Raw genomic sequence first — 25,638 nt, 5'->3', positions numbered from 1 at the left:
TGATGTTTCCAATGCCCTCTACTGTTAATGAGTGCATCTAGAGGGAACGCAGGAGGGTATAGCTAAGGTGGAGAAGTTCAAGTAAAAGAGCCTCGTGTGTGCGTGACTATTTGTGTGCAAGTTGAGAGGTTGATGGTAGAAGGGACGTAGAGCATATGAGTACATAGAGGGAACCATAACTTTAAATGATAGAGATAAAAATCAATAATTTATAGTTTTATTATTTTACGTTATTGCCAAGGTAATGTTTTTAAAATCCTCTAAAAAATTTAGCATCATGGAAAATTGAGTTTTTCAAACATATATTGCCTTGGTGAAGATTAAGACTCGTTGCTTATGACCATCCATCACAAACTGTGCTAATCTACAGTGACATCTTATTTTCTTTAAAGGGTGTTTTGCATGTTGTTTATAGGGGTGTGAAGTGCCATGTGTGGCATGGGAGGAGCAGTTTGTTGTCACTAGTGTATCTTTTTGCTGGTTTATTGTTTCTGGTTGATGTCTTTACTTATATAAAAAATAAAATATATATATTTTGTTGGGAAAAAAGCAAACATATTCATAACAGATTATGTTTATTAGGAACAGCGCTGCTTTCCAGAATGGAGAAACCACTCCTGACTAGCACTGCCCATCAACTATGTTCCAGGACACAAATTTAGAAATTAACATCAGAATAGTTTTCAAATACAAGGATGAACACAGCTGTGCAGTTGGGAGAAAAAAGCTGGCAGTTCTTTAAAAGCTAATCTGGCACTGCTGCTGTGCCATTGATTGTCTGGCTTACTGTGGCGCTCCTCCAGACAAATGAGTCAATACATTATTCAGTGCATTGAGACTCCTACAAAACCTGTGACACTGGAAAAAACTAGTGTCCTCAGCTGCCTATTTTCCTCGAGTATCGTTACAATCATGAATGGAGCCACTGATTTGCACTTCAAATTGCCTCTTTTCTGTGTGTGTTTGTGTGTTTTAAATGATGCGGGCTTCAGTGATAAGTAATCTTATGTTATGCTGCATAAATACAGTCCAATAAATGATTCAACACTGCTGGTTAGGAGGCAGGTATTATATGGTGACAGCACATATAAAGACATAAATATAATAATCATCATGAGACACATTGTTTTTGCTTTTGTAGTGAAATTGCTCAAACAGCTCTTAGACCCTCCAGTCTCCTTATTATATGTAAGCGCCTTGTGTTTTTATTGTTTTTGGGCTTTGTGGTCTTCTTTGCCTGGACAATTTTGTTACTCAACTGTTTCTGAAGTGTGATGTGAAAGTGCTGGAAGAATTGTTTCCGTGCAAGCATTTCACCATTTGTTTTGTTGAGATACACCAATTAGGATAATATAAGGCGAGTCGTGACTAGAGCTGTGCTGATATGATGCCTGTCAAAATATGTGGATTTTTTTTTCAGGTTCCTTAGACCTGTTCTGTAAATGTATCGCTGCTTCACGCTACCGATCATCACTATGAACACGTACCTTTTATGCAGAACCAAGGACACTTAAAGCGAGGCTGGAGTACCAAACATTTAATGTGGGCAAAGCGTGCACAGTTGGTATAAACAACAGCAGTTCTGCATGTTTATGTAAAGCTGGATCACATGGTGCTTTTATTAAGATTTGTTTATCCAGGTAACAGCAAATTATAAAGTAGCCGGCTGGTTTCTGGGTTGAGATGCAAAATGTAATGAATCTGCCATCCAGTGTGTTGTGTATTCTCCTACGTACTGCTGGGAAATATAGCAATATAACATAGAGCATCATGGTTGCATGAAGCTCTACACTGGCATTGTTCAAGCTGCCCCTTTATTTCAAATACTTTAAAAAAATCAACAGGTGGCGCCCTCTCCTTCCCCTGGGGGTACACTGTTTGTCCTTATACCAAACAGCAGCTCAAAATTCAGAACTCATGGCAAATGTTCTGAACACAAAACACAAAATTAAGCTGGCTGAACTTTTTGGGGGATTTAGGGTCTCAACGGGGCAACCACAACAGAACCAGCAAGTCTGCCTTTAATTTGTGAGGTTGTTCACATCAGCAGACCATGGAAAGCAGACTTATTGTAGTCTCTGGGCTACAGTGTGCTCCTGCGATACTGTGATACTCTCAACTCATATAAACTCTGATATGGCTGTGTGAGTGTTCCACTCGTGTCTTTTGTAATTACTCTGACAGCAGCTGCATGATACACAGAGGATTCATCAGATCTATTATTCAGCTTTAAGTGGGTGGAGTGACACCACTTATTCTGAAAAAGCTCAAGGAAGCTAAATTTTTTCATAATATGTTGCAGGAATACTCCTTATTATCACATACCAGTAACTCCCCACTCAATGGGCAATTTGTCATCCCATATACTGTATGTATGTATGTATATCAAAGGACCATGAGATGCATTCGAGTACTATGTAAAAACATATAAAGTGTACAGAAATATGACTGCCTGAGATTTTGTACGGTTACATTCAGTATGATGCCAAAGATGCATGATGTTCTTGTCATTTTCCTCAAATGTGATTTTCCTCTTCCACTACGTGTGCAAAGGGGGCTAGTGGAGAGATGAGATACGTGTGGCTGTTATGTCAGCACATGCCCCACATTGTGCAACTTTACAAGGTCTGTTGCTCTAAGGCACCGATAGCAATCTAAGGCTGTTTAAAAGAGCAGTCGTAAATGTCTCGTACAGCTTTGAATTTAGAGTTGAGTTAGAACATCCTCCTTCTTTTAGGGCCTTTGTGAAATCTACTCAGATGAACAAACATATTGAAAGATGGATTGAGGCTTACTGCATAAAACTAGCGACGTGAAATAAACAACAATATTCAACCAGAATGAGTCATAGAATTCAGACTGCGGAAATGAGTGACTCTACGGTGGCCCTCTGCAGGAACCTCGCAGCAACAGTAGCAACTACAGAACAGCGCTACAATTTGAGTAATAGCTCAACAAAACCCCCTGAAGGGAGAATTAAGGAGGTGGGCATGATGTGCACAAGCTAAGTACCTCAACATACTGTTACTGCTGAGATGTCGTTCTCTGCAGGCTTGCTCCATCTTGTCTGCATTCCACAGCAAACTCAGGGTAGTGGCTTGTGGAAAATTCCACCTTTCTGGCATTTAGTGGGAAAGATGAGAAAGATAAGGGCAAAATCCTAACGTCTACTACAGTGTAACATTTGAAAGGAACACTTTACCATCTAAGGAAAGCATCCCTTTTGTCACTGCTAACCCAGCTGTTCAGTACTACCGGCTAATTAGCTTATAAAACCACAAAGAGTGGAAATAAAGGCGAAAGTTAGTCTCTTGTCTAGCGGTAAGAAAATCAGCAAGTCAGCACCCTGAATTAACACATTATTTCTCATTTGTATAATATAAATCAAAACTGAAGTGTATGCTGTATTCATCCAAGAAATACAGCATATAATCCCTTTAAAACCACAACATGTGGTTTTCACACTTTGGATTGGATTGGCACAGATTAAATAAGCAAGATATAACACGTTCACGTGTAACAGAATATTTACCCACCATTAATTACCACAGAGATATAGTTTTAAAGTCTAATTTAACTCTGGGAAAAAAGCAAATAAGAAGAATGTTTTCTTCCAAAATATTAGTAACTTGATTCATATTGTACATCCATCAATTCAAATTTTAAAAAGAGACACACAGTACTCAACTGCATCTTCATTGCATGGGCACTAGTGATAATGGTAGCAATAGCATTAGCTGTCTTCAGCGTGGAAAAATGGAATAATGATCAATATTGGATCCGTTTTTGTGTGCTTTAAAAATACTATGGCAGATTGTAAAGCTCTAAAAGGATTATGGTTACATCAAAGTTATCCATAACACCATATGGACTGGACAGGCAACCAGCTTTGACAGGGGACATTTGACTCTCATTTATCTTAATAAAATACATTTAAAAAATGAGGAGAGAGTTCATTAATGTTGTCATTTACATGCACAGTTGAGGTCACACACAGGATCTGTGTCTCATTCTTTTTTTTAAGCTGGTAAAATGAACAGAGTTTAAAACCAGTGACTGATTTGGCAGGTCTGACACCTTCTCGGTTAAAAGCTTTGGTTGTACAGGCAGTGTATTTGGGGTCATTCTTATGTTGTTGGGTGAAGGTAAGCAATGAGATTGGTGGAGCTACTTTGTACATACAGTGGTTTAAAAAATGCGCACACTCTGGATTCTATTCTGCTGCTGCTTAGATCTATTGCAATGTCATAAAAGGCAAGAAAGCCTGTTCCTGAAATGTTCATACATGCAAGCCATGATATGACCACCCCTATGTTTATGATTGCGAGTTGTTATCTTGCTACACAATGAATTTGAGGCCATTATACATGCCACACGTAAATACATAAGTCTAATTATGCAAAGTGCCTCAGGTTTTTCACAATACTAAACAATTCAAAGTCAACATTTAAGCCAACTAATTTTTATATGCCTTATTAGGCTATATTTAAGATGTTTTTGGTTAGTTCGTGGTGTATGTATCTGATGTCAGTTTTTCAAGTTGCGTAAGATCCTGCATGTCACAGGGTTTTCCTTTATTTTTTGTTTATTTGTGTGTTTGTTTTTTAATTAAGTAGACTTGTCTATGTTACATTAGCTTCAATATTCAGGCATTTTAATCAAAATAACAAAATAGTGTATTTAGCAAGTAGTTTGCAGATACAGATATACTATTTTCCTGGAGTTTCATTCAACTTTCAAGCCCCCAGTTTTGAACCCCTACTGTGTTAGCTGCTTTTTAACCACAGTCATTTAAAGAGATTAAAATCTGGGCGCTGGGCTTATGCTTTCACACAGCATTCAGCATGAATCAGTGTGCCTCAGGGACACGGGATTGGCTCATCAAAGGATAAATCTTTGCAAACTGACATGCCAATGAAGCCTGTTCCTGCCTGATATACATTTATTTCTCTCTCTTACTTTAAAAAGATATCTTGATCTCCGTGAGACTACCTGTATGAAGATAAAACAAAAACTAATTCACCCATGAGTAATAAATTATGAGCCACATACGTATTGAGAGAATTCTTACATAGCCTACGCTGGAACTTCAGTTCATGTCAGAACAGGTTTCAGCTTTCATTTCAGCCAATCCAGCGGCTCTATCTTTCTGGAGAAAGATTATTAATATTCTGTTATTGTTCAGAAGCTGAAATAAAAACACTCTATTACACTATATTTCTCCTTTTCCTTATGGTAAGAGACACTGTTAGATAAGGAGCAAGGCATCCTAAATGTTTATTTCATGTATCAGTACAGTGGTGCATTTTTTACCTGAGCATGGTGGAGTTGCAGCAGGCTACTGCCCCCAGGCTTGTGAACCAAACCCCACCCAATCTTCCATACTGGACTGAACCTGAAGCTTTACTCTGTGGAGGTTGCACGTTCCCCATGTGCCTGTTTCCTGACATGCTCAAAGGGCATACACATATGGGTAACTGGTGACTCTGAACTGGCCTTAGGCGTTGAAGTGGGGTGTTTGAAATGCATATAATAAAGTGCTGTATGAATGTCTCTGTGAATGGTGAGCGGTTAGTATGGGCTCTACATAAATACCCTTCAAATTCTATTTACCGTGTCATAGATTATACTTTAAGTACTGTGGTATTCTAGTAGTTTCATTTATTATGCCAATTTGGTCAGTCATACAGATTCAGCTCTTGTCTTCACATTGTTTATTTTGAGCAGACAACTGAATACTAAATTAAAAGAGACTTGGTCTACTATTTCTTTTAACTCTACTCAGACTTGCATGAATATTATTAATGCCAGCAGAGAGAGAGTATTGATTAGCACAGTCCAGAAACAGAATAACAGTCCACCCGATACTGTCCAAACCAACAAGCCTTTATTTCTTTTTTGCTTTATTTTATTTTTACACCGCTCTTTTGTGCAGCTCAAACACAAAAGTATAGCATTTTAATTAGTGAGCTTTAAAGGTGCTATTTGCTGTCTTTGGTTAGAATGAGCCAGCTCGGTGTTTCTCCATATATCCTGCTCATGCCTGTAGTTAGTGCCGAAACACCAGAATGACATCAATCTGCTTATCCAACCCTCAAAAAATAAATAAAAAAATAAGCCTAATTTCCTTTCGCAAACTATTCCCTCACTAACATGTTTCTGTTAGAGTGTCAATAAAATCAGAACTGCCAGAACTTTATGTTTTTGTTTATATTAACCTTGTATTTCATATTTCAGTCTCTGCAACAAAAAGGGGAGTTAAAGAGTATAAAATGAAAACGTTTTGCTGTGTTTGCTGAGACTGAACAGGGCTAACTTTTACCTCAGCTGTCTAAATGTTCTTCTTTTGAGTTCCTTGCTTAGGTGCAATGCAGCATTCCAGACAAGTCGAAACATGACGGTGTGTGCGCTCTGTCTCAAAGAATCAGTTAAACTGGCTGGATGCAAGGAAATGGGTCACACACATCTAGCTCTGTAACTTAAGATTGAAAAAAAAAATTAATAAAGATTGTGTTAAACTCGGGTCACCTCCTGTCAGCTATTCTGAGGTAAGGTACAATTCAGCGATTCGAACCCAGATGAACCCCAGATGAACACTGCACTGAATTAAAGCTACTTCCGAGATGGCTTTTTTGTTTTTTTTAAACCATCAGCCCTGCATTAAAAAAAATACCAAATGAGTTTACGTAAAAGTACAGTTTTCTGTGGCATTCTCCATCAGTAGCTTCACTCAGATTCTCTAAACAAGACAGCTGAAAAAATGTCCTTTTGAAGGAAAGGCAAAGACAACATCAGCAAGCTTGAAAAGAGCTTATTACGTCTGTCATTTCTTCAAAATTTAGGTTTTTTAAGCATAACTTTTTAAGGATTATTTTATTACTGATACTTTTTCATTAGAGTAATAAGCCCCAGTTGCTATATTCGGAGAAAGATTTTCATGGGATTACCAACTAAGATGTATTTTAATCCACAAAATAACATTTAAGGTTACAGGATTTAATAAAGAGGTTGGCAGGTTGATGGTGCTCTCAAATGAACTTCATTTATGATCATCATTATCAAACTATTGATATTAGGAGGTTGTTATACATTTGTGCTTTTTGCCACTTTTTGCACATAGTGGTTTCTATGATTAACATTTGGATGTTTGTGTAATTCATAAACGTTTCTGTGGGGGAGGGGACAGTTCTGGTTTAACATTTAGTTCCTGGGTAAAAGAAAAGGAAAAAAAAAGAAGAAGCTGTTTTTGGGGTGTGGACTTGCTTCAAGGCAGAAAAGGGGGAGGTTTAACCCTCTTGCTGCTTTTCCATTGGTGGACACAGGGACAAATATGCCTGTACCTGGTGCAGGTAAACAGACTGAAATCAGGCACAGCAGAAGAGGATCACCTGGCGTGACTTAATGCAACACTTCGGTTTCATTTAAATCCACCACCCCGGAAAACTTGACAGCTTTTTCGTTTGTGGCTTTGCACAGGTTTGTGTCGTATACCTTGCCTAACTACACACAAGGAAAGAGAAGAGTTAGCATTTGTAGATTTTTTAAATTCTTTTTTTTTTTTTTTGGGGGGGGGGGTAAATATCAATTAGTTGTGCCTTGTTGTGTTTTCTAGGTGGCAAGTGCATTGCCTTGTCATACAGGTGAAATGAGACTTCAGACTGAAAAGTGTGCATAGACAGGCAGGTTTTTTTGTAAAGTGAATAATTAAGTGTTAGGAGTAAATGCTTGAGCTGAAGGCTGTGAGATGCTGTAATAGATGGTTACAATTGTGTGGGTTTGGACTGTACGTGTTAATCAGCACCCTGCATTCATCAAGCTGAAAAGACTGCAAAAGGATGGAAAACATCGAAAACAGGTCCTTACTTGTGCAGGGAGAGGCCTCGCCTGGCACGCCCTTCACACAACCTGTACAGAAGGAAACTTGAGCATACACTCCAATGGAACCTGTCTTTCATGTATTTGTTCTCTTTAATTAATCAACCTCTTCTTCCCTGACAGAAACAGAAAGAATGACATCACTGAAATCGGTGTCAACGTTCCCAGTGATTCACCACCTGAAGGGAGGCTTCAGCGTGCTCACTTCACTTGTGAAACCATCCATGTATTCTATCCTTCATTCCACCGGAGTCTGTGTAAAGTGCTAATCAGATTTCAGTGGTTTGAAGAGTAAGACACATGGAATTTTTCATCCTCAGAGAAGCTTAAGTCATATAATCACATTATCAAGGGTTTTAATGGTTGCAACTTTTACAATAAATTTTAACAGGGCTTTGTTTTTTAGATAAAAGATATGGCCTTTAATGCCCTTTGAAGGCAATGTGATGGTGAAAGCAACAGTTCTGCACAAGCACTGAAAGAGGACTTGTCCTCCTCATTCATACCTGCAATGCGACAGTAGTTGAATACCGCTGCACTGATTGCACTTTAGAGTTATTGCAGGATCACAGAGTGCTGGCAGCCCCACTTTATGTCTTTTTGACTGTCACTCACAGAGGTTGCTGTGTCCTCACCCTGTGTGTCTCTCTCTCTCTCTTTACACTTACTTCTCCGAGACATAGTAATTACATAATGACTCCTAAACTCCCACTTTCACAGCAAGCTCATCTGAGCTTTTGCCAAGATGTATTTTTGTGTCCTTAAAGTCTTATAACTGTACCCAAGAAGCCTAGACATACAATATAACATGTGCACGGAACGGAGTAACTCATTGTTGATTAATGAACATCGCTTTTTTCCCTCCAAAGAATATAGTTTTTTCCATAAGGTTTTAAACAATTCTCTGTGGGACAATTAGCCTGGCTCATTAGCACAGGACACTTCCCAGATTACATTCAAAGCCTTAATTATAGCTAAATAGGCAGCTACATTGAGCCCATGTCAACCAACTATAATTCTTCCTCCCAATTAATATAGAGGGAATATAAACTAACAAAAGAACATAGTGCCAGATCAGCAGAGATCTGTACAGACTTGTACTCAGTAACAGGGTTGTTCTGATTGATAGTGACATAATAAATAAGGAACTATTAGGTATTTGAATTAAAACACATCTGAAAGGTCTTTTTAACAAAGAAAAGGGCATCATGTTGTGAATTAATAACTACCAAAGCCATTACATGGGAAAAAAGACAGTGCAATTCCCAAATTTTAAGCAAAATCAGGAAACTGTGGAAAATAGTGTACTCAGTATATTTCAAAGACAGAATAACCCATGCATGACCCAGAGTTTCAAAAATTCTGTCTGAGGTTAATCTCAGCCCAGTGATCAACTGATCCCAGCAGGCCTCACATGCTAGAAAGATTTTTGATTTTCTCCACAGCAGACTTCTCATGTGCTACACACCCCAGCCTGCTGTTCACCTTCCTGTTTGATGCAATTATAACCAGAGGGCTTAGTGCTGCATATAGCGAGCCAAAGAATAAACGCAGGTCAGAGATCAGTGAGGAACTCATGGTTTTCTTCACAGTGAGGGTGTACACCCAAAGCCCATTATCTGCCCCATAGAAGACAACATACAAGGTCACAAGTGCCACCACAGCTTTGGCAGCTCGTTGTTCAGCTCCACTATTTCCAGCACCACCGCCACCACTACTGCGGAGTCCCTTCACCTTCTGGCTGTGCTTGTAAAGGAATACCAGGATAATCAGACTTGCGAGTGTCATGAGGGCCATGGGCACAACATCCCTGCCAACCTGGATTGCCCCGTTGGCATCTCTGGACAGCTTTGAAGGAAAGTTCAAATAGCAGAATTGTATATTAATGCCATTGTCTATCGGGCTAGTTTCATTCTTGGTACTGAAAGAAAACAGTATGGCTGCTGTCGTCATGCAGGCATTGAGAACCCAAAGGAAGAGGAACACAAAGGCCAAATAGTGACCTAACAAGGCACGAACAGAAGCCCAGCTTGATCCTGGAGGGGCAATGCTCAAGCACTGATAGGTACTCAGCAGGAAAGTGAGCCAGATTGAGAGGCCACGTGTTGCTCTATAGATAAAGATCACTGATTTACAGCCTGTGTCTCCAAAGATGTCGGCCAGACGGAAGGAGGCCAGGGTCTCCGTCAAAGCACGTACAACCACCACCAGCAGGTTGACACAGGCCAGGTGCAGGACAATAGCATCAGCTGCTAAAAGTCGCTTCTCCTGGTACAGCAAGAGGAGGAATGCCACAATTACAGTGGCATTACCTGGAATTCCCACAATGGTCAGGGAGAGAAAGAGCATCCCACGGACAAACACTTCTGATGCCATTCCTACAGGAAGTTGAAAATCAATAAAATCACATTATCAATATGTTATTTGTCATGCACTTCTAAATGTCAAATGGTGCCTAGCATTTAAATGGTTTCAGGAAAAAATCGTTTCGAAGGTTAAACTCCTACCTGAGAACCGTCGAAGCTAAAGAGGTCTAAAGTGGACCTTGTGCCTGTCACGCTGTGATCCTTCTCTCCTGATGTAGTCAGGGTGTTTGTGTTCTTATACTGGCAGACAGGTAAGATCTGTTTTGCATGGTCCATTGACTTCTCTTCCCTCAGCCTCCAATTACTTGAGATCAATTCAGATGACTGCTTCTGTACCTGTATTGGGTTTCAGACAGGATAACACAGTGGAAGCTGTGTGTGTCCTCGTACAAAGAGCTTACCAGTGGATGAGAGATAAGACATTAATGAAAGCACAATATCTATCAGTCCCATGTTTATTGTCAAAAAAGAGAGATTACAATCATTCCTCCATGTCACTGTTTCACTGAGTGGAGAGAATTAAATCAATTTTCTAATTATTGAACCTATATGCAGATCTCTGTGTAAAACCCTCAACAATACTTTTGCATTTTTCATATCTTCAATCTTTTTTTTAAAGCCACTGCAAATCAGAAACCCTCCCTGTGTTGGTTAGACGCATATCAACACCACAGTGTCCTCCAGTGGAGGAAGAGGAAACAAAGGAAAAATTCAAAGGACATTCGACTCACTCTTCACGGTAGATCACCTGCAATTTTCATTTGGAGTGTGATCCGATTTATGATTTATGATTGTGTAATTCATCCACAGCAATAAAAATTCTCAATAGAATTTAACCTAAACTGTGAGGATGCTGTAAGGACAATATGATTTAACATCGAGGAACTGCTAGAGAACATTAAGCTTAATTCCTGTAAGAACACACAAGACACGTCCTACTTTGAAAATTATAGAGTACTTTAAATAGTGTGGCCACATTCAGGAAACCCTGATTAAATATTTATTCATGAATATAATGTATGTGTTGGCACTAATGGTGGTTTGATACATTTTCTCCTTGAAAATTCTTGTTCTGTTTTGTTAATTGAAATACTTTTTCTCTGTCATTGAAAACCAACTGGGTAAAACTGAAAATGCAAATGCACAAAATATTTAGATTTGTTAATTACAGTTTAATTTTTTCATATTTCTTGTTTTCCAGGATTTTCATCTAGTCTAGTATGTTTCCCTCTATATTTATATGTTCACGTTTTTAATGAGTCTGGATATGTATCATTTAGTGCGGATGTTCTGTGTTAGTCCAGCTTTTATGAAAATAGGAATTAAATTAAAAGCCAGTCATGTTATGTTTTTGATTGAACATTACATGAAAATCAGCTGTGTTTATGTATAGAAAAAAATCAAATGTGAGCTCCCGAAGAATTTAGAGTGAATGAGTTTTAGATGATGAAGACAAATGAAATGTAAAATGCTGGGAGGTCAGCTGTCCCCATCTCCTTGTGAGGCTGTTAAGTCAAAATCTTCTGAAAGTGCATTTTTCTTTCTATTGGAAAGATTAAAAGGTGCAGTGAGAAATACAATGAATAACCCCTCTGCCAGTTCAGAGATTTTGCCTTCATCAGCACACACAAAGGAACAAAAGAGTGTAAAGTGATATTTCTCTTAACTAAACTGAGCTGAACATCTAAGAATGGACCTGATTTTTTAAAAATGCATTAACATAAACCGCAATGGGTTTTATCAATTTCACATGACGATACGCGAGGCTCTGCAAGGGTCTGTTTGTGTCCTAGTAACATAAATTTCATCATTACAGGGTATGCATGATATTTGCATGCTCCAATTCTGTGGGCTTTTCTAGAAGCCACTACACAACTGTGCACTTGAGCTGAAAGCATTTTTTACACATATAGAATATGTATGTATAGCATGGATAATAATAAATCTCTGCTGTCTGCAGCTTCAAGGGAATATAATATTATATAACAAGAATAGTTTTTTGACACACACACTCATATTCACCTGTTGTTCTGACAAACAACAAAATTATAATAGGAGAATAGGAGCAATGCTAAAAACAGATTACATCAGCGAGAACATATCTCCTGTCAAGAGAAAAAAAAGAAATCTTTAACTCGCAATGAAGCATACTGTTGCAATCCCCTGAGAAGGACATGCTTGAACTTGCCATTTTAATTAGCTCTCAGAACATTTAAACATGTTACAAAAACACACAGGGAAGCAAATAACACATCTAGTGATTATCTATTCCAAGTCTCAAACAACACTATTTTAGCACAAAAATAAACTTGTGCAGCTGACCAGGTTAAAGTCCTTATAAAGACACATTTGCCATTTACAGGTTAGCTGGTTAGAAAACGGGAATACTTATAACAAATTTCCGTTGTCGGTGCTAAGTATTAAAACATAAATGAATAATGTCTAGTTGTCCCTGTGCCCCCAATTAGTGCAGACATGCATTGTTATATGGCTAATTGTTTTGCTTCTCTGTGTCTTTAACATGCTCCCAGGACATGATGGAGAAAAGGACCGCACGCTGAAGCACCAGCTGTGCGTGTAAAGGCCTCTTGATGGCTCATTCAAAGCATCATCAGGCTGCTTTTGCGTAAACAGTAACCACTCACGGCTGTCTCCACATGGTCAATCAACCGTATTTTTTAAAACTCTGCAGGGAAATAGCTTTATGATATTTCAAAGTGCAGGAAAATAACACTTAAGAATTTACATAAGGAACTGATTTTCCCAGACTGCAACCAACAACTAAAATCTCTTGACCTTCTCTTGAATCTTTGAAAGAAAGCAAATTTCCACGTTTCAAAGTTGTGTCCGTTGAAATGACTCTTCGGCATTCTTAACATTATTTCAAAGTAACCTTATAATTTCCTAAGGGATTAATAAAGTCTTCTAACTCTGATTAATATGATCATAAGTTAAAACTCAGATTGAGCTAGAAAATAATCCTCATACAAAATTCTGCCATCACTACTATTATTATGTTTTTGGGCAGTATTTTTAAAAAGAATATTTTTACCCCATTACATTGAGAACATGTTAATCATGGATCTGTTATAAGCCATGTAGTGGTCAATATAGCAAGCCAAAAAAAGTGTATCAACATCCATGGGGACGCTGTCTCCTTTGTGGGTCTTGTCCTCTGAGACCATGAGTCATATTTAGTTTGTTGCACTAATATCTTGGCCGATCCTTAGGGGCATCTAGGATTATATATTGAACTTACAAAGGCCCTTCAACATTTAAAGCACTAAATACTTTACTTTTTCTCTGCAACTTCAGGTGAGCATCATTTTCACTACAGGTGACACAATTGGTGTTATCTGGTTTTATCAAAACTCATGTAGCCATCTTGAAAGATTAAGGTTATGTGTATAGTATTTATAACAGTTTTGGTTTTCTGCTTTGTTAATCACGACAGCTGCAGGTCTTGGTGGCATGGATCTGTGTGTGACCATCAAAGGTGTCTCCTTCCTCTTGCAAACAGGTATGGGCATTTTAGGAAACACTGTGGTACTTTTGGCGTACACCCATATCGTTTGCACTGGATCGAAGCTCCTTCCTGTGGACATGATCCTGTGCCACCTGGCCTTTACCAACCTGTTGCTGCTGCTGACCCGCTGTGTCCCCCAGACAATGACGGTGTTCGGGCTGAAGGCCCTATTGAATGATCCGGGCTGTAAGGTGGTGATCTATGCTTACCGCATTGGCCGGGCTTTGTCAGTCTGCATCACCTGCATGCTAAGTGTGTTTCAGGCAGTGACCATCACCCCTACTGGGCCTTGCTTGTCCAGGCTGAAGCCTTCACTTCCATCCCTGGTTATTCCCACCTTTGCAGGGCTGTGGCTCTTCAATATGGCCATATGCATAGCAGCTCCATTATTCTCCATGGCTCCACGAAATGGCACTGTCCCTGCCTTTACCCTAAACCTGGGCTTCTGCCATGTGGACTTCAGAGACAACTTGTCCTATGTGATTAACGGGGTGGCTGTCTCTGGGAGGGATTTTGCATTTGTTGCCCTGATGGTGGGCTCCAGCTGTTACATCCTGCTGCTGCTCCACCGCCACAGCCACCAAGTGAAAGGGATTCGTCGCTCTCAGGGTGGAGGGGCAGAGACCAGAGCAGCCAAAACAGTGCTAACCCTGGTAGTTCTCTATGTGGTCTTCTTTGGGATTGATAATGTGATCTGGATCTACATGCTGACGGTGGCAAAAGTGTCACCGGTGGTGGCTGATATGAGGGTGTTTTTCTCTTCATGCTATGCCTCTCTCAGCCCCTACTTTATCATTTCCTCAAACAAAAAGGTCAAAGCAAAGATCGTGTGCACAGCTGAGCATGAGCAGCCATCAGCGGACACTGAAGATTCGAATGACAAATGACTCTGTCTCTATCTTAACAGCCTGCTGACTCACCTGCTAGACAGCAGAGTTGTTCTATCAGACCCTATCATTTTCAGGATACTCTTATTTAGCTATTATTTAAACAGTAGAACTAGAGAGTAGTGTTGTACAGCTGTATGTATTCTTAATATTTTCATCTGAATTCTAATTAAATGTTAATTACAATCATATGTACCTGTAATATAGTTTGTGCTAATTGAGAGAGAACATTCTCTTAAGTCATATATGCCAGAAATCCCCTCTTCCTCCTCGCCTCCTTATCCTCATCATTGGATTGATACAAAAGAAATTAAAAGTTGAGCTAGAAGCATTTTTACACAGAAAAATTCTTTCAGGAATTTTCAATGAGTCTACTCCCTAAAACCAGGAATACTGGGATTTACAACATGTCTTGGAAAAATTTTTTTAAAAGGTTTCTTGTAGAGCTTAGATGATTAAGAAGTTAAATAAATATGTAAAAATAATTCAGAGGGACCTTTTTTGCATTAAAGTACGGTTATGGTATTATATAAGGGACAAGCTTAAACGTGAGCGTGATTGATACTACCGTTCCTACAGCAGCTGCGCTGTCAGTGGCCGAAATGTTATGGAGACATTGGGTATTCTGTTTCCACGGATTAGCCTTTCAGGTAGCATTTGCCCTCTGAAGATGTATGCGTTTCATCACTGAAGTACGTATACTGACATATATGTAGCATATTTTTTGTCTATAATTTTAGTTCATGCTTATTACTTAATGTTGACAATTGCATACGTCTTTGAAAGGAGTTTCTCTTTTGAATAACCTGAAATTTTCACCTGATAGACAAACCTCAGGGAATACTTTGATCCAACTTAAGAAAAACAACAAACCCAGGAAAAGGGAAGCGGAAGAATGGGCTAAAAAGTGTAAAATAGCTTAAATAAACAAGTAGACATATGTGTGAAAGCAGAAGAGCTGTTAAAATGTAGTATTTTCAGAAATTATCCGCGTCGAAGCTTACCGGAAGAGGTAAAGTAAGCTGTAATCGGCGCTAGTAGTTAGCTCAGTTGCACAAAAAGACTCTGCAGCGTGCAGCGACCCGAAACTGATGACAAGAAAGTGTTAACGAGCAGTTTGTAATGATCAGAAAGGGTTTCTTCCAGTTTGTGCCAAACTTACCGTGCTGTTTAATTCCAGGTAAAAATAATTTCAGATAATTACTTTGGCTCTTTTAGCTAACCCTTAGCGCACCTGTGTATACACAGGTGCTTGTTTCACACCAAAGCGAGTTCATTTTATCTCTGCTTTCCCTTGCGGGCCTCTCGTTTAAGTTCTGCTTTTTCCAAGCTTCAGCATTGTGTCCGTGCACCATATCTGATTAGGGAACACATCTGGATTTCTCCACACTCCTCCTCTCTTTACCGTGAAATGACCTGATCCGAGTTGACCGGTTCCCCTGTCTAATAACAATGGCAACAATAGCCTGGTACCAAGAAAAGGTAAGCGCAACACATCCAGTACAGTTAGTGTCATTTAGGAAAGTCTTAAAAACTCATCACTTGTTACAAACCTATACTATATACTTTACTAGTAAAGTCTAGTAATATAACGTAAGATATGTAATGAGCCTTGTTTGTGGTTGTTTACTTACTTGTTTACTACTTTGTACATTAAAAACTCTGCTAAACCATAGACATCTACCAAATTACTGTTACTATTAATCTGATTTATTTTGAAGTGGCTGTTATTACAATTGTAATAATTTAATTCATAGTCATTCAATCTTGAATCCATATGCTCTGATTTACATCCTTATATCTCACAATTTATTAAATCATTTCCTTTACCTCTTTGTTCCCTTGCTCCTTACAGAAATTGATTTAAATAAAAACATCTCTAGCTTAAGACTTTCTTTTATAATAGAGCAAAAGTGTGGTTATATCACACAAGCTTTCCATAGATTTAACTGGACATGGTTTTGTTTGATCATTTAGTTGTTATTATCACCTTTTGTGTTTTCTTTGAAGGAAGATAATTAGAAGAATTATATTTTGTTACAGATCGGGGCATATGATCAACAAATCTGGGAGAAATCTCTTGAGAAAGCCGATCTAAATGTAAGATACTCATTTTTCTCTTTAATGGAATAAATGTTTGTGTATTTTTAGTGCATTTGACCTCTAAGTTGAGTAAGAAGCCCTTTCTATTTATATAGGGTTTGGACAGCAAACCAAAGAAGACGGGGCACATCAAGCCAGACCTTATTGATGTTGATTTAGTAAGAGGTGAGTGTGAATAAGGAGCATTACCGGTAATTGTTTTGAAATGTGTTTGAGACATTTCTCCAGGTTTCTTGTCAATTCATGCACAAAGCAGATAAACTATGAATTGTATATATGTATGTGCAGTGCTTTATTTGCCTCTGTTTAATCTCTTCTTTACTTCAACCTTGCTCCATCACTTAAAGTAAATGTAGTTTTAACAGACCACCCCTTTCATCCCATCAGGATCTACATTTAGCAAAGCCAAACCAGAGAGTCCATGGACAGCGCTGACTCGAAAGGGTCTGGTCAGAGTGCTGCTGTTCCCGTTCTTCTTCCAGTGGTGGATCCAGGTGACCTCCATGTCCATCTCCTCATGTATCCTCATGCTCTACATTATGCAAGGTTAGCTCACCACCACTTCTCATCTTGCAACTATAGCCTTAAAACAAGACTGACCTCAACTCAAACATCAGTGTAGATATTCAACCTAGACCAGGTTCCATGCATCAGAACAGTTTTTAATTTACTGGATAAATAACTTTGTATCTGCTTAGAGAAGAGTTTCAGTGAAGAATAGAAAACTCTTCTTTAACAGCATAAGTCAGCATTCATGTGCTGGAAGAGCTAACCAAACCGAATGACTGAATGCGTCTTTGTGTTTATTTCTTTAATCAAAATACACAGAATCAGAAAAAACGTTAATAATTTCCCAAGGGCAAATTGCTTTATGTCAATGACTGAAATATGTGTTAGTTGCAGATCTATGCAAGAATAGACTATTTTGTTATATTTTATAACTTTTTAATATTATTTGATTTAGTTTAGTTAGTTACTGATCTCACTGTCTTGGAACAACCGTGACCAACTGTGGGATTCAAGTATTCCGATTCTGCTTCTAATACTGATAATAGAAACACAAGAAAGCTCTGGTTTAAATGTTGTGGAGCCTTACCGTCACACAGCAGCTGCCACACATAAAAACTCTTCAGTTGTGTCATTTGGATTGTCGCCCCCTTGGCCAACAGTTCAAAATCTGGGCTGCAGAAATGCACTAACCACCGCCAAAAAAGCAGCATGCCCTCTCTCACAACCACTCACTGATTAATTCCAGTCCACCTTAACTCCCTGAAAGCAATTGGTGGAAACAGCAGGAGTACTTTCCTGTGACCGTGTCTTCAAATTGTTGCCTGCAAGCACCCAGACACATGCACACTCCTTTCCAAATAAGGTTGATTTTTGTTGGTTTTGTTTAGGTTGTTTGATTACGTATATTTAATTGAAGAAAGTACACAGGTCTCGATATGCTCTGTTTGTGGTTCATGAAGTTAGATCTATTGCTGCAGGCTCAATTCGCCAGCTATTCAACACAGCTTACATTCATTTATATGCAACACTAAACTTGTTACCCATCACACCTGAGGAGCACAGAAGAGACCTCATTAGTAAGCATGAATTCTGTTATAATGTCTCCCCTAAGAGACTGTTTTGTTTGCTGTTGCAAAATGTTTTGCTCCCCTCAGTGGCAGCGGTGCTGCTGTACTTCGAGGTCCCTAGGGCGACTGCCAGCGAGGTGTTTGGACCCATGTGTCTGATGCTGCTGCTGGGTACGGTGCACTGCCAGATTGTGTCGACTGAGTCCAGCCGGTGGCCCTCAGGCAGTCCAGCTGCCAGCAACACCACCAGCCCCACGCGCAGAAGGAGGTAGTTTCCTCATTGTTAGGCGCTGCACGCATTTAGTGGTTAGACTAACACAGAAAAACACTCACACTCCTTGTGGCTCATGCATAAAGTTCCATGTTAAACATGCAGATAGACCTGAAACACTACTCCTAAACATGCACCTGTACCATGAAGTCAAGTCCCTCAGAGGTTGTCACGTGCCTTATCATTGTTAACTTATTTAATGTTACATAACTATTATGAACAACATCTCCATATAAAAAACTGTAATGTTCAGTATGACTTCTCATGACACTGATCGTTTGCTACATTTTCTTTAATTTGCTTTTGAGAGAGTTACTGTATTAACTGAATATCTGCTTTTCTTCGTATTTCATGTACAATATGTGATGTGGCTCTCACATCCCAGGTTATGCTGTACATGAAAACAGATCTCACATGAAAATCCCTTTGTTGTGCATGTTAAATATAAGCTAATTATAATGTCATTATTTAATATACTAATATAAATAATAAAAATGTCAAAAGACGGTAATTAACATCATTTACCTTTGACTTGTCTTTTGACTTTCTCTCCTTTAGGCCAAGAAAGAACAGAGGGATGAAGAAATCTGAAGAAAAGAACAACAGTGGGGAGGCGGAGCTGCTGGGCTGCTGGCAGTTTGAAGAAAACCAGCATTTATACAGAAAAGAGGAGAGAATGGTACAATTTCTCATCTCTACTCAATCTTTAGAGTCAAAAAATGTCAGTCAGATGTGGTGGATAGGTTATGGATGGATGGATGGATGTATAAGTGCCAAACTAGTCTGAAATTTCCCTTAAAAAGTATTTTTAATTGCTGTGTCTAAATGACTGAACTGTAAATATGGTCTGCTTGCTTGATATAGATTTACCATCCTGTTAATGCTTTTAGGTGTAAGTCTACCTCCTCTGGCCTTGTGCTGTTGTAAGAATTTATTCATATAAATAATACATGCATATTAGTAGTCAGTGTTTGTAAAATTCACGTGCATGCTTTAAAAAATTAAATATATATATATATTTGTGATGATGTTTTACAGAACAAAGGAAAGTCAGGATTTAGGGATTCTGATGAGCTCTCCAGTGAGGAAGAGGAAGGAATACAACCGCTGGAAGTAACGCAAATACCATTTCACAATGAAAGAAACCCCACTACAGCTCCTGCATCAATATCGTCTATTCGGAAAAGAAACCAAAAGTCTGACCCCGTAATTATACCGAGGCCTCAGGTAAACTTCACTGTATACCATCAAAGTTGCTTAATGGATTTTTAATGTACAGCAAGCTTCTGGGGAATTTAAGAAGCACATACATTAATAAAGCCTGATGTGGAAGATGCAAATTACAATTCTAGGCTTTGCTTCAGAGATGGCAGTGAATTAGCAGTTTATTTAATAGTAATTTGTCTAGTTTTGTTTTAGAGATTTGATGTGAAGTAACTTCAATGTCGCATACAGAACACTGCCTCTGGTTTAATTTGCTCAGGACGGGAGTGAAGCCTTTATCAAGGTGAAGCCCCGTGAGGTGGAGCGTCTCAGGCCGAGTGTGGGCTCTCGTCCTGCCTCCGACACCGATGACACAATGTGGGAGGAGCTTCTCCAAGGCCCTCCCTCCACAGGGAGCAGTGACAGTGACGATAGTGGGAGGTGCAACGCCAGCATGAGCCTCCCACAAAACGACACTCTGACCAGCGATGACGAGGATGAAAGCCTACAACAAGCAATCACTGGAGTAAATGCAAACACATCTTAAATACTACACATTATTCTGGACATTGTGACTAAATATGTTGTTTTATAAAATTATGAGCAGTCTCAAAAGTCTTGGAAGTTTTGACATGTGGTTAAGCTTCAACTTCAAAGGCCTGTTGCCGATTAGATTACACACTAAACATGCATGAATTGTGAACAGGATGTTGTCTGTGGTGTTTCCTTTCAGAGCCAGCTGTCTTGGCTGCAGGCGTGTCACCCATCCAAGGATCGTGTCAGTGCCATCATTTGGGAGCAGGGCGAGTGTAAGAAAGCAGAAATGTCAGTACTGGAGATCAGTGGGATCATCCTCACACGGGTACACACTTTCCTCTTTATATTATTAACAGCCAGTCCAGCATAATGCATATTTGAAAACAAACAATTTCCTAATAATTACAGTTACGGTCAGATCTTTAGTGGCGAAATACCACCTTGAAATAATTTCAAATTCTATCGATAGAGCAAAAAATAAAGTGCCAGGCAAAAATTAAGAGCCAAATTTTACCTCATTACTGAGCCAGAATTTGTTATTCTGACTCTTTTGAACATCTAGCTGTCAAATGTGGCAAACTGACAAACACAGATAATGGAAGAAATATTCAAAGTCTGAGGTAAATGTGTAAAATATGTTGTCAAGAGAGTCCAAGAAAGACTGTAGCTTTCATTGCATAAAAATATTCCAGCACATGTCTCTGGTCTTAAACACCTCCCTTCTTGTGTTTGTTATTACCAGGTGAAGTTAGTAGAGCAGGGAATGGGCTATCTCGTTCTTGGCGGGCTCATCACTGTCACTCTGGCACTGCTGCCCTTTGCCTTCCGCTTGGCTCAGCGTCTGGACATGTCGGGCCTCAGCTCCCTGCCTCCGTCAGAGCTGATAGAAATAGCAGTGGGGCCGTTAAATACACAAGCTCATGCCTTTTTCTTCATCACAACAGTGCAAAGAATCTGCCTCACGGGGCTGTTCTTCTTCATGATGTGCGTGGCTGAGAGAACATACAAACAGGTGAATGGTGATTCAGGAAATGCACATCACAAAAATGTACTGTCCCAGGTTCTCAAAATGTGAAAGATTTTTAGGTTTTTGGTTGTTTGTTTGTTTGTTTTTTACTGTTGACTGGACAAATTGTTTATGCTTAATGTGCTCTTAATTGTTTGAGCCATTCTGTCTCTCTGCTACCTTGTCATCATTTATATATATAAGTTGTGTTTTTACTAGAAGATGTTTTCAGTGCTGCATCCTAAATGTGATCAGTTTTAGCTCTGCTGCAGTGCATCACAGTATTTTTTTATGTCTGCCCAACAGAGACTTTTATTTGCTAAGTTCTTCAGCCACCTAACTTCAGCTCGCAAAGCCAAGAAATCTGAGATTCCCCATTTCAGGCTGAAGAAAGTTCAGAATATAAAGATGTGGTTGTCGCTTCGATCTTTTCTCCGGGTTTGTATTTTCCTGCCAAAACACTCCCAATCTCAATGTATTTCGACATTTTGCTCGGTGTAGACTTGTCTTTTTAACCATGCGTCATTGATTTGTTTGTGCTTCGCAGAGACGAGGACCGCAGCGCTCCGTTGACGTCATTGTCTCCACTATTTTTCTTTTAGCACTTTCCATTTCATTCATCATTTGTGCTCAGGTCAGTCGTATGGGAGACCATTGATTTGATAATTTTGTGCAAATATTGCGAGTCTAGCACGGAGATCAAATAGCAAGGAGACTGCCTCAAAACATGCAACCATTTAATCATATTACCCTACTAAAGATAAGCCATGAAGCTAAGATGGAAAGTAGTTTATATGCTCTGTTAGGTGCAAAGAAATCCAATTTTCACAACAAAGCAGGGGTCAATAAATGTAAGCAGTGTTGCTTTCTTTTTTCAGCTTCTGCAAAGCCACAAGACATTCCTAGAGTCTCTAATGAACTGGGAGCTCATGGTGTGGTGCGCCTCTCTCGTCCTCTTTCTGTTAAGGCTCGCCACGCTGGGTTCAGAGACCAACTCCAAGTACAGTAACTCTTCTGTGCTGCTCACTGAGCAGGTAAAGCTCCCCCCCAGGCTGGAAAAGACACAAGATTCCAGGCTATTTCTCTGGCTGATTAGTCCATTGATTTAATGTAGGTTTAAATACATTATTTGGCCTTCACTGTAACATTAACGCGGTGTAAAACTGTTTTTGTTTCCAGATCAATTTGTATCTCAGGATGGAGAAAAAGCCCAATAAGAAAGAAGAACTCAGTATTGTGAATAATGTTTTGAAGCTAGCTACAAAACTAATGAAGGTAAGCCCAAATTTTCACTGAAACTAAATGCAGTTCCCAGTGAAGGTTGTTATCCAGTGCGTGTAGAGAATGCAATTATAATATTATAACTTTGCAGTGAGCTGGGGATTTTTCTTTCTTTTTCTTTTTTCTTTCCTCAGTCCCTGTCATGTCTCTGTTGGTACTCTCTAACATCCATCAGCTTAATCACTCTTTCTTCCTCACTACTGATCTCCTTGGGACAGCCCTAATAACTTTGTGCTGAAGGATATGCTATAAATTTGATTGTATTGCAATATGTAATTGTTATATTTCTCATGAAGGCCAAGTGGAGTCCCCTTTGTCAGTGGTTTTTCATCCTTAATAAATTCTGGCTTTGATCATTTTTAGCCTCAGGGTATGGGTACCCATGTCATAAATCTTAGATAACATTTTCTTCCTCCTTACATCTTCTAGGAGCTCGATACTCCTTTCAGACTGCTGGGTCTCACAGTGAACCCTCTGATCTATAACATCACCAAAGTTGTCATTCTCTCTGCTGTGTCTGCCGTAGTCAGTGACCTGCTTGGCTTCAACATCAGAGTGAGTAAAGTTATAATGAAAAATGTTGAAATTTTCCTAAAAAGACAGGAAAAATAGATTTAAGATGCACATCCTTAATCACTCTGGGCTCCATGTTTTGTTTTGTTTTTATCTCTCAAGAAAAAAAATAAACTTTATCAGTGCAACTTGATTGTTGTTGCTCATATAAGCCTCAACTACTCTAATTTGAACCATTTAAATAGTGTCTGTGTTTAAAATTGAATATAATGACTACAACTATAAATATTTGCTATAATAAATCACCAGAGGAGCAACTAAAAGTACAGGCTGTACATTTAGTTCTAGTACAGCTGCATGTTGCCCTCTAGCTGTTGGAGCTGTTAGTAGCCTACAGAGTTGACCTGGAAACCTTGCTTTGGTTGAAGCCATCTGGCAGACAAGCTGGAAATGTGCATTATGAGATTTCAAAATATTTAGCATGTGAATGATAAGAGGAAAAACATGAAATAAAGCTGCACAGTGACAAACTCCCATGAGTAGCTTAACCACATGAGAAATATATATTTATTTGGTTGCTTGAAGACAGCAGTATTAACAAATCTTTACTACACTTAATACTTACTTGATTAGTATGTAGCTAGAGCATATGATGTGCAAAAACTACTGTAAATTCCTGTTTATATGTGAATTACGCAATTGAGAAACCTTATGTTAATGTGTTCTATTTACAACTGTAGAAAAGTGTGACATTGTCTTTATGCAATGCAATTCCAAGCTAAACAAAGCTATTATCCTCACGTGTCTGGCTCTATTCTTAATGCAGAAACATGATACATACAGAGTATATACATAAATACATACAGAGTAAATAGGGCTTCTTTGAAAACAGAATAAAAGGTTTCTGGCACAATAAGAGTCTAAAGAGGCCGAAGCTCTAGCAACACTTGTAGTAAAGTCAACAACTTTTAACAACTATTACTTGACCAACTCGTTTCAGTCTGTGGCCTTCATCAGGGTCATGAAGAATTGTATACTGCATACAGCACTTTAAATAACATATGTGTTAGCATGAGTCCAGTATACTTACCCACCATTCCACTTAATTTTGTGATTACGTAGAAAAAGAATGTTACAAAAATTTAAACAGCCAGTCATCTACATAGAGTATATGTATCCACCAATGAGGCAGCAGCAAGGGCGGGCTGGGGTAAATATGGAGTTTCCCAAAGTATTGAACTGATAGTTTAACCAGCATGTGAAGAGTCTACTTCAGTTTTGCTAGCTATAGATTATAATCATTGCTGAGGTCAGGCCTGTGCCCACCAATAACAACACTAAACATCCTACACACACCCTCATTTCCTGCCACAATTTTTACAATTCCTTGTATACATGGTTAAATGAGCTGGTGCAAAATACAAGCACTCATTTAAGGGAACACATCACTCCAGTCCTGGCAGGATGACACTGGCGTCTCTTTCATTCAGATTTATTGATTGCTTTTAAAATACTACATGGTTTGGCTCGACTTTAAATTTCACAAGTCTTAACTCCTTATTTTGCATGTGCTGGCTACTGGTTCCACAGTCCATGATTGAGGCAATTGGAGACTGTGATTTTAAATGTCTTTTAAATGCTTTCTCTTCACATCTGTTTTTAAATGGATTATTTTGCACAGTAAGATGACTAACCTTTTCTTTTTAATTGTTTTGTTTCGTCTCTGCTTAATTTCCAGCTGTGGAAAATCAAGCCTTAAAGGTGAAAACTACAAACCACTAACAGTCAGACACTGGAGACTGCGGACATCTTCTCATCGCCGAAAAGTGTGCAAACCTACTGACACTAAACTCTGTTATCGGTGCCTTCCAACTGAGCTTCATCAGTCCTTCACAAGCCTGAGATGCTCTGAAAGTCTCTCACACGCCACAGCGCTGGCTGCTCAGCTGACCTGGCATCACATTTTCCATCAGCGTTGCCACAAACTCAGTGCCTCACCTCTGACTTCTGAATGTTCTCTAAATGGTTAAAAATAGCAGCAAGCTGAGGTCTGAGCTCTTTCCAGGCTCCTGTGACAGATTTACACGTGTTTCTTGTACATATATGTGGGCATGTGAATGATCAGATAATGTGTAAAGGTTGCTTAGTCTTATTCACTGTTATTTCTTTTAAATATAGTAAAAGTAAGTGTGCCAGTAAATCAAAATAGATGGCCAGATGTGTAATTTTTTTTCCCCATAGGACTGAACTTTTATTTCAACCTTTTGTATTATTTAAGGGAACACTGTGATTCTGGGTTGGTTTTATTTATTTGGGGGTTTTAGCAATTGTTATGTTAAACCATTGTCTTTTGACCACTATCTGCATTTTATAATGAGGTCTGTAATGCTGAATAAAATAACTATGCAAAGAAGCTAGTTGTGCTTATTGTAAAAAAAAAAAAAAATAAATCTTCGCTTTATGGTGAAAAAATAAAAGGATTTTCACCCTTCA

The 25,638-nt window shown here is 38.9% G+C and overlaps 3 protein-coding genes across 4 annotated transcripts; 2 read left to right on the top strand and 1 right to left on the bottom strand.

Annotated features, from left to right (window-relative positions):
- Positions 1-8,862: 8,862 nt before the first annotated feature.
- On the bottom strand, positions 8,863-10,696 carry ora2 (olfactory receptor class A related 2). The gene has a single exon (XM_084929235.1). It carries the CDS (start codon positions 10,249-10,251, stop codon positions 9,286-9,288), a length of 966 nt encoding a protein of 321 aa, XP_084785361.1. The 5' UTR covers positions 10,252-10,696; the 3' UTR covers positions 8,863-9,285.
- A 2,307-nt stretch (positions 10,697-13,003) lies between these two features.
- Positions 13,004-15,378, top strand: ora1 (olfactory receptor class A related 1). Its single transcript, XM_084929234.1, has one exon. The coding sequence runs from the start codon at positions 13,713-13,715 to the stop codon at positions 14,652-14,654; it is 942 nt and encodes a 313-aa protein (XP_084785360.1). The 5' UTR covers positions 13,004-13,712; the 3' UTR covers positions 14,655-15,378.
- A 144-nt stretch (positions 15,379-15,522) lies between these two features.
- phtf1 (putative homeodomain transcription factor 1) lies at positions 15,523-25,638 on the top strand. 2 transcript variants are annotated; one of them, XM_084929228.1, is made up of 17 exons: positions 15,523-15,834; positions 16,020-16,136; positions 16,698-16,754; positions 16,853-16,922; positions 17,145-17,303; positions 18,422-18,602; positions 19,164-19,284; positions 19,644-19,832; positions 20,089-20,334; positions 20,542-20,670; positions 21,088-21,357; positions 21,658-21,789; positions 21,899-21,985; positions 22,230-22,385; positions 22,531-22,626; positions 23,062-23,187; positions 24,884-25,638. In XM_084929228.1, the coding sequence occupies exons 2-17, from the start codon at positions 16,107-16,109 to the stop codon at positions 24,902-24,904; spliced, it is 2,070 nt and encodes a 689-aa protein (XP_084785354.1). In that variant the 5' UTR covers positions 15,523-15,834; positions 16,020-16,106; the 3' UTR covers positions 24,905-25,638. The 2 variants fall into 2 exon arrangements, with proteins under 2 accessions (XP_084785354.1, XP_084785353.1); XM_084929227.1 differs by having other exon boundaries at positions 15,985-16,136.

This window comes from Perissodus microlepis, chromosome 5, assembly GCF_051167445.1.
Source record: "Perissodus microlepis isolate ML-2025 ecotype Zambia chromosome 5, ASM5116744v1, whole genome shotgun sequence".
Lineage (NCBI taxonomy): Eukaryota > Metazoa > Chordata > Actinopteri > Cichliformes > Cichlidae > Perissodus > Perissodus microlepis.
This window is presented reverse-complemented; position numbering and strand designations above follow the sequence as displayed.